Below are 12063 nucleotides of genomic sequence, written 5' to 3' on the forward strand. Positions count from 1 at the left end.
ATACAGAGGAGAAAGTCCAAAATCCAAGCTATCCGTCTTACCTGAGTACTGATGGAGGGCCTCCTTTGTCTTTGAAGAGGTGCAGGGGACAGAGCTGAGGAACAGACTGATGTGGAGAGTGTTGGCCAGTGGCATAAACCTCACCAATACCTCTCCCTTCTCCTCCTCCTTAACCCCCCCCCCCACCCAACCCCCAACTCCTTCACCCACTTACGTATACTACTTCAGTTTCCTTTACATCTATCTCTCTCTGCGCAGGTGTTCAGCTCCCCTCCTTTCTTCATCACATATGCATACAGTCATGAAAAGGAATTTATCTAAAAACAGCCTCAGATGAACAGCGTGTGATATATTACACTGTAATATATTTAAGACTAAATCAAAATGCAGAGGCAGTGTGTAAAAAATTAAGTACACCCTATGATTCATTAGCTTATATAACCTGCCTTTAGCAGCAATAACTTGAAGCACTCGTTTTCTTTATAACTTTATCAGAGGAATTTTTCTTCTTGTCAGCGTTGCTTCGGTTCATTGAGGTTTGCCAGCATTCATTTACACACGGCTCTTTTAAGGTCCTGCCGCAACATTTCAATCAGTTTGAGGTTGGGACTTTGATCTGTCCATTGCAGAATCTTCATTCTTTTCTTTTCAGCCATTCTGTTGTAGATTTGCTGCTGTGCTTGTTGAATGACCCAGTTTGGGTTAAGCTTTTGCCGTCAGACAGATGGCCTCACATTTCACTCTAGTGTTCATGTTCATGATGAAATTAATGACTGCAAGTTGCTCAGGTCCTGCACCTGCCAAACAAGCCTAAATCATCACCCCTCCACCACCGTGCAGGAGAGTTGATATGAGGTGTGCTTCATGGCTAAACATCTCCATTTTGGTCTCGTCTGTCCAAGGCTGTTTCGGAAGCCTTGGGATTTGTTCAGATGCAATTTTGCAAGTCTAAGCTCTGCTGCAATGTTCATTTTAAAAGTTTTTTCTTGGAACCTCTTCCAAAACACCACGCTTTTTTTAGTCTTTTCTAATTTCTAACATTTAACATGCTAACTGAAACCTGTAGAGTCTCCAGTGCAGCTCTTGGGTGTTTTGCAGAGTCTCTAAGCGTTGCATGGTCTGTCCTTTGGGTGAATTTGCTGGGCTGCCCATTCCTGGAACAATTGACAACTGTCTTTCCACCTATCTTTCTCACAGTAGAATGATGGACAAAAACCTGTTTGGGAATGGCAAAGTACCGCCTTCTGAGATTGAAGGGCAGCAACAAATGTTTCTTTAAGATCATTGCTCATGTCTTTCCTTCATGGCACTCTGCCAACACTTTCCTTCTTAATTTCTTTGGAAGCAGTAAGGGTGTATTTAGTTTTTCTCACTGATTCTGCATTTTGGCTTAATTTCTTTTGAATAAATGATGAAACTGTGTAATCTGTCATGTGCTGCTTTTCATCTGAGGTTGTATTAGAATACTTTTACTGACCACTACCATTAAATGATAGAAAATGGATAGATAGATTTTTAGCTCATGTTACCCTTTAACTATTCAACAGAATTTCAGCTTCTTGTACTTTATGGATCTTCATCCAAATTGTGCTCAATCTCATGGCCACACTTGTGCAAAACACCCATGCAGTGATGAATTTACTTTCTTTACTTCACAGATTATGTTAACCTGTAAGTTGTGGTGCATCATCAGTCAGATGAGCTTCTACGTCACTGACTTTCAGGTATTTTACATCCTGATTTGTAAAAACCTTAAAACCGACACCAGGATTTTTAATTGAACAATCTACAAAAACTTGTTATTGTCACAGTTTATTCAATGTTAGCCATTACACTTTACATAAAATTATCCAAAACGATACAGCGTTACATATGAAGTTACAAAATCAGCATAATAAAGTTTACTGTACAGGTCAGTGGACCTGAATAAGTCCAACTGCTGTACTTGGCAGGACTGCATTAATGCACAGTGATAAAAGCCTGCACAGTTCCCTGGGAACGGCCCCGTAATCACAAACATTATGACTCACACGTTCGTACACTCGTACGTGTATCACTTTGGAGATTCTTAACGCATGCTGTTATCTTCATCTTCTGTATCTCAGAATGAATGAGATTCATTGTGTCGCAACGAAAACACGACGGCAAACAATCCCAACTGCAAATCTGCTGTGCTCAGTTCCAGCATGTTTTTAATCTACATGAGTTAAAGCTGGGTGGGGTTTGCACTAAGGGACAGAATAATAACACTGCCATTGCAAACAGTTTAAGCTCTCTGAAAGAGGCTGCAGCTCTCATAGGTCATCATCGCAGAGATTCAAATATTACCTTTGTTAGATGATGTGCAACCCAGGTATGCTCACTTCAAAAACACGGCATCTGCTGTTAGTGCAAGTTAAACAGGAAGCTGATTACAGCAATTTAAGAGATGATGGTTCTATTAGTCATAGGAAGTACCAGAATGTATTTGCAGTATAAAAATTATACGTATTTTATTAAAAGAAATCATAACGTAGTGTAAAAAGCCCCGATTGTTCAGTAAGTGTGTTAATAATAACTGCGGCGGGAAACGTAGCATACTGTGAGTATAAAGTCTGAGCAGAGTGTGTAAATGAGGTTATTTACAATGGGAGTGTCGCAGTGAGCCATGGCGGTCACATGACTCAAGGCTTATTTATCTTGCCCGTGTTGCTGTTGAGCGGTTTGCGGTGCCAGGTGCTCTAACAGTACATAAGGTACACATTTGGTCCGCTGCCCAAAATGTGTGTGCCTGAAGCACTTTGCAGCTGGTCTCACAGACCTGCAACACAGCAGGCCTGCAACACAAACCTTTTTGTTTTCATGGGTGCATTATTGATGATGAAACAATTTGCAAATCATTAAATTGTAATTAACAAATTGCATATAATGTGACAAAGAAGTACACTTTCAAGTTTATCTCCATAGTGGTCCAGATAAGAGTTATGTATAGGCTTAATAGTTAATTATAAAGAGGCCATGTAGAACTTAAATAATGGCCACAATAATGGTAATAAAATGGTAATAAGTTTCCAAAAGCATGCAACATGTCATTATTAGCCTTTTGCAGAAGCTCACACATTGATGGCTCAGTATTCTTTTTTTCTTCTTCTTTTTTTTTTTGCTTAAAAAAAAAAAAGCACAACCTCTGACAATGATACCTTTGACACTACCACCTCGTCTGATAGGCAGGTTCACTGGAGCCCGGGATTACTTTCATGTAATTGTTTGTGTCCCAGGGTGTGTTACCCATCAAATGCCTAATCCAGTAGTTTCCCAATGCCTAATGCCCAAGGATCCAGTTGCAGGTCAAACGGGGTCTTTAAACAGAATGAGAGTGTGACTGACAGACAAACACATAGGGATGAACAAACGGTGCCTAAACCAGCAAAAAAACAACAACCCCAAAACAAAACAAAACAACCAAACAAAAAAAAACACCCACGACAATGAACAACTATAAGGAAAGCCTCCAAAACAGAGGTCAAGTTTCTGCTTGTCACTCCTCCTCTGTCCTGTGCTGCCAGTGATCACTCCTGATAATGAACCGCCCAACACCTAAGGGTTAAATAGGCAGGACCTGCTGTCTCAAATACACATAATACAGGCACTAAGTTTTAAAAAGTGACACCTGTTAAGGCTGCTTGACTTCTTGGCTTTTAGTTATCATGTTCTTCTCTTCAACTTAGGTTACAAGAGCGTCTTTTCTGACCTGCCCCTCTAGTGACCAGCCCACTCATATGAGGCTCATCTGGGCTCCCCTTTGGCCACTTAATGGCCCTTTGGTGTGGATTCCAACCCTGAACCTTAATTATTTAGCCAAAGGTCACACCTGATCTTCCAGTTCCTAATTTATGGCAGACTAAAAGTGACGAGAATACGCTGCAGACACCAGATGAAGTTAACTTTTGCAGCACAGTGAGCCCGTGAAGCAGACTTGAAAGAGAAAGAAGAAGAAGAAGAAGAAGGAGGTTTAAAGGAGGCCAATACCACAGTTAAGACAAGCTGAAGTAATGCAAAGCATCAGCAAAACACTTCTGTTTATTGTCATGCTCAATCAGAAATATAGCACGAGAATGTTAGTAAAAATATACTGTCAGATTTTCATGCACCTAATGCAGGAACACTTTGACACATTCAGAAATACACTTTAAAGAGTTGGAAGAGAAGAAAAATAGCACCCTAGGGTCTGTATGGAAAATCAATTATAGTTAAAGAGGAAAACAGCTACCCTCTTTTAGCACTAAATAACAGATATGATCAATGTATTTTGTTCTAAAAAGATGCGAACAACTTATTAAAGAAAAAAGTTGTTGTAAAATGTTATTTCTTATCTTTAGGGATGCTGGCAGATGTTTCGTGTTGTTATTTTTAGCCAAATCAAAGCTATCTAATGTATAGGAATTTTTGGCTATTAATCTCAAAAGCATATTTCCTAAAATGTCAAACTATTCCTTTAAGATGTAATTTACTTCTGTTTTATCAAGGACCCAAAGGACTGCATGGCACAACTGTGCAGGAAGCACAGGTTTGGGTTTAAGCTAAAGGTCTTGTTGGCAGTGGTGCGTTGGTCACGTGTGCAGCAAGGTTTTCACAGGGACACGGCATGCACAGGATAGCGTACGTCTGCATGCTATCATAGTATATTATCATAATGAGGTAAATGTGCTATATAGTGGGATGCACATGCTGTACATAAGAACATAGTGGTAACTAGTAGTACAAAGCAATAAACTGACAGTTATTATCTTATAAAAAGGAATATCTTGTTATTTTTTTAGAGCTGGTCTTGTAGTGTTTTAACTTTTCCCAATATTGCTTTATTTCAAAGTTCTGTGTTTGAAACATAAAAAAAAATCATTAGTGGCTTTTCGATTCGTTTTAACATTGATAAGGCTGTGCTTTGTGTAGTGTTTTGAATGTGTGTAGTGTGATTTCTTTTCTCTTTTTGTTGTGAAGGATGAATTGTCCCCTATGAGGTCGCCTCCTCTGTCTTCTTTTCCACATCTTCCTTCACAGCAGCGGGGAGCTTGTCTGCAGTTTCCCCCACCTTTACCGTTTCCTCCACGTTTTCCTCCGCTTTTACAGCCGCTTCTCCTGCTTTTGCAGCTGTGGCAGACACAGCTGCTTCCTTTGCTGCCTCCGGCTGCGTCTGCCCCTCTGCCTTTGCTTCTACCTTTGCGTCTGCGTTTGCTTCTACCTTCACTTCAGCACTTGCTGCTGGCTTTGCCTCTTCGTTCGCCTCGGGCTTCGCTTCCTCGTTCGCGTTGGGCTTCTGATCGTCCTTGTTGGGGACGCTTTGTGCCACTTGTGCAGATGCAGAATTCTGTGCAGGTTCCTCTTTGGCGAGCGAACGTTGCTCACTCAGCGAGCAGGCCACATAGCCGACTAGCTTCATGAACTCCTCAAAGCCAACCTTGCCATCTTGGTCGCTATCCAGCCCCTTGCCCATGTTGTCTATCGCTTCTTTGCTGTCTGTGCCCTGAATAGTAGGCACATACAATTATGATGATTAGTAACTCTACCTCACCTCTTACTGGTCATATCACCATACATGATTAGTAAATGGCCCTCTATCAGTAGCTCCGTTTACATTATAATGTTGATCCGTGTCATTTCATCATACCGGATCACTTTTCCCATGTACTGGCTGTATATTACAGCAACATTTGTTCACAGTTAACATTTCAAAAATCTGGACAGGTTAAGGCTGGCCAGGGCTAACACAACACCATTGTCTGCTTTTGTGGAAGATGATTACATAATCCAAATATAAGCAACAATTCTGAGATTTCAACAAAGATTTCCTAACCGTGAGGATGTTTCCCAGCTGGGATGAGACAAGGTTTTGGAATTCTTTCTTCCCTAGACTTTCCCTTCCTTTGGACGACTTCAGGAAGACCTTCACCATGGTCTGAATGGCACTCTCCATGACTTCTCTCTCTCTAAAAAAGGGAGAGATAAAAACAATGATCATAGATAGATAGATACATAGATAGTAATAATCACTGTTGCGTGCTGTTTGAGGGAAGTTGCATGGAGACAGTGTGGTTCAAGTGTGTTGCAGTAACAGGCACATGCAGTGGAAAATGAAACAGAGGATCTCCTCATTTCCATGCGCGTCCTTTTGTTTCAGGTGTTGAGCCTTGAGTTCCAATAAGGGAGGGATGGTGACGTGAGATAAGTGGAGAGGGTGAGAGGGAGTCTGATTGAGAGACAAGCTGTAACACACAATGGAAGTTCTGATCTTTGATAGGTCATCTGATCTACTGAAGCTACCGAGGGGACTGGGCTTCAGATTACCTAAGGGATTACCTAGTCCCTGTTTGCGCTTCTCTCCCGCTCCCCCTCTCCCTCATTCTGTCTTGCTTTTGCTACCTTGCCAGCTGTACTTGCCTCTCTCTTACCTGCTACTGTCTCTTTCTTGTTTTCACTCTGTTACCCCCTTTCACGCTACCAAATGGGACAATTAGGCCTGCTGTGGATTATCACTCTTTCATTACACATCAGCAGCCAATTCCTATACATTAAAACCTTTGCAGATGTTTGGAGTCTGACAGAGAGACTATCAGGACCTTAGATCTTTACAAACTCATTCATATAGTCTACAGGCATTTCCCCAAGTTTAACATGCCAATAGGTGACACATGTTCGCAGAAATTCCATTCATCGCTGCCAGTTGAAATCACTTAAGACAGGAATTTACAGGCCAGTTCCGAGTTAGTCTGCCCCAACGCAGAGAGAAGATATGTTTAAGGCAAACATCTTGCATGTCAACTTCAGAATTCAAATGTAGCAGCGCAAAGTACAAAACAGAAACAAACTGTTCTTTGTTTCAACAAGGAAGCTGTCATGGAGAAAATTAACATCATTAGTTACTAAAGTCTGTGCACTTTACAACACCCACCTGAAGTTTATGGTGCTAGTGTTAGTCTAAGCATATGTTAAATAGCAGCAGGCTTTGACACCATAGAGTGTTTTAAATCTAACACTTGCAGCTGACCTACTGCTCTGTATCTGTCTGACCTTGTTGTGCCACAACAGAGCGCACAATATAACCACACGTTTGCATGCAGGCGAGTGAGCACATCTCTGATCGTCAAAACAGCTGTCACTGAACAATAGTGGCCTAATAAAGTTACAAACAAGCGTGTGTGTGTGTGCGCGTAAGTATTTTCAAGGAAAGTTAGTTTCACCAGTTTTAAACTGCCCAGCTATGGATGAAGAAATCGACTGTTAATTTCTTGTTATGCTAAAACAAACAAACTCGGGCCTTTTAGGAACTTTAGGGGACTTCTTCCTCCGCTGGTGACACACCCTCCACAGCCTGAATGCACAAGAGCCTTAACTGCGTCCTACTCAAAATACATTTCTTCTATTTACAGCCTGACATTTCTTTCATTTCTCACATTCATTGTTTACCTACGACCTGCCGTAAGTCAGTATTGCTTGAATAGCTTCTAAAAGCGCGCACGATTTTAAACAAATATCCCACGTCAGAGCTTCACCTTGTTGGACTCGGGAGAGAAGGCACATTAATCCCCGCTATTTGCCTTAAAGGCCCCAAAACTACTGCGCAAATAATTAAATATACAGGCCTACAACCAGAGGTTTCCCATTTCCCTTCAGAACCCAGAGAGGATTGAGTATTGCGTTTCCAAACGGGCGAATGCGATACGGTAGGTGCGCAGAGTAATGACAATACTACCGCTAGTGTGGCATTAAATATTGAGAGAGGAACAAGTTAGGTTGTGGCTGTAAAATACAGCGCGCAGTCATTGTCTTTCTTCCAAGTTTGCAAATACAGAAAACTCAGACAATGTTGAATCCACATCGTCCACAAGCATGACGCTTTTTTCCAGGACTCATCCCAAATACCACAAGTAGACTAGTTTTAAATGTTTAAGCCAAAACAAATAAAATTGTCACAAGTGACAGACACAGCTATACAAAACTCCACTCAGCAAGACAAACTGCCGCCTTCACGGGCCTCTCGATTAAAAGCATATTGTGCGCAAAGGTGTAAAAACCGCCACCAAAAATCGCTCAAAAATGCATTTTTACGCGCGACCCGGATGCCTGGTTGATGTGTCACGTTAAAGCCCAATACTGTCACTCAGAGTTACTTTAATTTTTTATAGGCATTTGGCAAAATGGTCGGCATCTGCCTTAATCATATCAAATATATTTTCCAAGAAAAGGAGCTCCTGCTTCAACCCCACACAGTTTGCAAAAGCTAAAATGTAAACGCACATGAAAGCAAAACAGCCACTAACTATAATGATTTACTTTTTTTTTTATGGAAGTGCAACGTGAACTCAAAACTTCGGTAGAGTCGAGTCATTGAAACCGTCCCGCAGTCAGACAGCGGCCAAATTTCATGGGATGGCTCTTGCGAGAGTTTATCGAAACGTGGCAAAAAAAACCCGATGAGCAAATAAGCTGCATACACGGAGGAGATTACTAAAATAAGCCAAAAAATACCCTTTTAACTCACCGTTTACAGCCTGCGGGACAAGAGAAGTATACAAATGTGCGCAAATTTGAGTTTCTGCCCTCTTCTCCACCTTTCTACGCTGCTTTGCGCCCAGAGAACTTGCCAAACTAGTAGGACTGCAGAATCTCTTCCGTGATTTAGGGTTTTTTTTTTCCTGTCCTTAAAACTTTTCCCCCTTCACAAGTCAGAGGGCGTGTACCTGGAAGAGAGAGAGAGCGGAGAATTGGGAATGTGCAAGAGCGCGACCCCAACTTTCGTGAAAAGGGAGTGAAAGTGTATCAAAACACTTATACTCGGTTTTTATTGGAATTATCTTTGGCTCTCGAGCCAGCTGTTTCACGTCATGTGTGATTTGTTCAGTTTCACGCCAACTAGGCAGGCTTGTGGCTTGGAGCGGCTTCATCTGCTGGGACGAGGAGACAGGGCGGGTGGGATTACTTCATCTGCACACAGCTCAGGCGTTTCCCAAAGTATTTCACTCACTAAAAGTAAAGAAAAAGCATAGCGATACGCCAGAATCTTGCAAAATTTTGCGGGAGGATGTGTCTTAAGTAAAACAGACACACATCTGTACGTCTCCCAGATAGCAAGTAAACATTGAAACAATGAATAACACACAAATTGGCTCAATTTTACGCACCCACTTTCTTTGACGGAAATAAAAATGTAATAAATAAATAAATACTTTTTAACTCTTTTAAACTAACAGAATAGGATAAAACTTATATTAGGCTGAAAATAATGGCCTGTCTTTTTTTCCTGCTGACACTTTGGAAATGTGAGGGTGAGGCGAAGGACTCTACTGAACATACTGCAGGAAAGCTAATGTGGGTGGCAAATATGGTTGAAGAGGTAAAGCAGATCCCCGAAAGAGCTTTTGAGACTTTGAAATTTTGAATTTATGCCACAGATTATCTCTTACTAAATATCCCCCGCTCTGTGCTGATAAGTTCTAAAGAAGCCTTCACATTAATGCTATCTGGTAACGCTCTGGACTTCAAACCAAAGGGAGTTGGTCATACAGACAATTCATTTGTGTGTTCCAACTTCATTTTGTCTATCACTTTGGAGTTGATGACTCATTGCATCATTCCTCCCACACTGGCACCTCAATCTGTGTAACTTGGATACAAAGGTCACATTTATTAATCAGTTAAAGATCATTGTTCTCCAAATCAGTTAGCATAACCTCCTTGTGTCTCTCTGGCAAAATTAAAACAGGCCTATAGGCTATAAAACAGCTGGGGAGCTCGCCAACACACATAACTCTGTCTAGACATTGGAATTAATACAAAGTGACCGTAACACTAAGAACTGCCAGCTGAAGAGGCACATTGCAATTAAACTGCACAAGCAAAATATAATAGAATGATTTTGCAGACTACTGAGGCCACACTGATGGACAGCAAAGGCTAAGCTATGCTTTAACATCATCCCTGCTTAATGCTTGGACAAGCAGCTTTGTACAGGTATTATAAAGCACTATGCAACAAGATATTGTCTGGATGGTGTAGTTGTAATAGTGGTAATGCATACTGGATTACAGCCCCCTAAATCAGGGTTGTAATACAATGTGGGTGGCTGGACATCATATAATATAGTGAATGAATGACAGGAGGCAGTGCTGGTTGTTGTTGGTGGTTTAAGACAATCAAGTCTTTAATTCATAGTTTTCTGTATTCAACAAATGGTTAACTGAAGAGTGGCACCAGCAGGGTGACAAAAGAATTCAAACGGTCTTGAACTCAAAAGCATAAACTGAGACGATTGGCGTTGCACAATCAGCTCACTTTCAGTCTCGATTGACAGAAAGCGACGAGCTCTACTGACTGAAGCCTCCCTGCTTGCTCGCCAGTTTTCCGATCAGCTGCCAGAACTCGGAGAAAGTCAGCTCCCCGTCGTTGTTTTCATCCAGTGAGCCCATGAGCTGGTCGATGACAGCGGGATCACTGGCATTCTGCAGAGGGTGATCACAAAGAACAGTTCAGGATCAATACAATATAATGATCTCAGATGCAGTATCATCTACTTTGAAACACTGTCCTGCCACCTAATGGTTGAATGAAGTAACAAAAACACCCGAAAAGCATTTGTAGGCACACTCACAACGTTTCTTGATCATGGGGAAAACAGCTATGAAAAGAGCTCAAGCCCTGTAAGTTACTATGGCCATTGGGCTATAAAACACATTAAATTACTACATTATATATGCAGCAGAAGTGTTTTTCTTGATAGTGTACAGTTTATAATTAATTTCATTCCACTTTCACACCGATACAATCACAAATTACAAGATTACACTCCTTACAAGAATCAGCTGACCACGGTTTGATCAATTAATAATTTTGTTATAATCAAATAAATGTATTGACAATTTTTCAATTCCACTGTAAATACAAATTCAGACATTACCTCACGCAGATGGTGATTTTGTATAAAATGTTATTATCAGAATCAGAGAAACACATTAAGTGAAGTAAAAAACACACAAGTGTTGAATTTTTACATGCAAAGTGTGTATCGTGTTGTATAGAGTACACGTGATACAACATGATGAGGGAGGATTTTTCTGATTGCCTGCCAAGGGCGTAATCTTAATATTTGTCCTCAGTGCTCAGCATCTTTAAAAATGTCTGGTGCCAAAAACTGATTTGCTACTTAAATACCAGTGGAGATACAGCCCTACCAGTGGAACAACAAAGAGCGACACGGCTCCAAACGCTGGGGTGGTTGTGGTGGTTCAGGAGGTAGCGCGGGTCGTCTACCAATCGGAGCGTTGGTGGTTCAATCTCTGGTTACTCCAGCTTGCATGTCGAAGTATCCTTCGGTAATATGTTGACCTCGATGCGTGCAGTGTGAATGTGTGTGCGCGTGTGAATGTCATACAAGGTGCTTAAGTATAGAAAGGTGCATGTATGTTTGGGTGAATGCTCAGAGTAGAAAAAAATGTGCATTTGCCAAACAGATCAATGCCACAGTTACAGTTTCTTTAATATCTGTGTGTAGGCTGCTCAGGGACACAAATAACAAGGAAAAGAGGAAGAACAACTTAAGAGTCGCACCTTGACATAGTTGGGCAGCTGAGAAGCCACCAGGTGTTGGAACTCATCCTTACTCAGGGTGCTGGAGGATCCGTCTTTCCCAGCATATGTCTTGAACTGGGTGACAAGGGTTGAGATAGCAGCTTCCATGATGACCTGCGAAATAAACAAGTAGAGTGAATGTATTTCTCACACCAGAGCTTAAAAAAAGAGATGCAGTAGGAAAGAAAAAAGCATCCGTCTTACTTTCTGTGTCTGCAGTGCGGTGTGTCGCAATAAGTACCGAGAACCTTGTCCCTTGACTGTGACCATCACCTCTCCAAATATATACGCTTCATCTTCACGACTGATGCAAACATCAGCGGAAAACATTAAACCGTTCCCACTTCTCCCCCAGCCAGCAGGCTGCCCTTATCTGCCTGATTCCACTTCTCTGGAGACAGATGTCAAAACAAAGCACACACACACACACACACACACACACACACACACACACACACACACACA

The 12063-nt window shown here is 41.5% G+C and overlaps 2 protein-coding genes across 2 annotated transcripts; both read right to left on the bottom strand.

Annotated features, from left to right (window-relative positions):
* Positions 1-1796: 1796 nt before the first annotated feature.
* On the bottom strand, positions 1797-8788 carry s100u (S100 calcium binding protein U). Its single transcript, XM_005740650.1, has 3 exons — positions 8516-8788; positions 5831-5963; positions 1797-5500 (listed from the first exon to the last, which is right to left on the bottom strand). The coding sequence occupies exons 2-3, from the start codon at positions 5948-5950 to the stop codon at positions 4991-4993; spliced, it is 630 nt and encodes a 209-aa protein (XP_005740707.1). The 5' UTR covers positions 5951-5963; positions 8516-8788; the 3' UTR covers positions 1797-4990.
* Positions 8789-10140: 1352 nt separating this feature from the next.
* Positions 10141-11897, bottom strand: s100a11 (S100 calcium binding protein A11). The gene is made up of 3 exons (XM_005740651.2): positions 11803-11897; positions 11578-11712; positions 10141-10472 (listed from the first exon to the last, which is right to left on the bottom strand). The coding sequence occupies exons 1-3, from the start codon at positions 11866-11868 to the stop codon at positions 10338-10340; spliced, it is 336 nt and encodes a 111-aa protein (XP_005740708.2). The 5' UTR covers positions 11869-11897; the 3' UTR covers positions 10141-10337.
* Positions 11898-12063: the final 166 nt, after the last annotated feature.

The sequence above is a fragment of the Pundamilia nyererei genome, unplaced genomic scaffold, assembly GCF_000239375.1.
Source record: "Pundamilia nyererei isolate P.nyererei 1_Seehausen unplaced genomic scaffold, PunNye1.0 scaffold00102, whole genome shotgun sequence".
NCBI classification, from domain to species: domain Eukaryota; kingdom Metazoa; phylum Chordata; class Actinopteri; order Cichliformes; family Cichlidae; genus Pundamilia; species Pundamilia nyererei.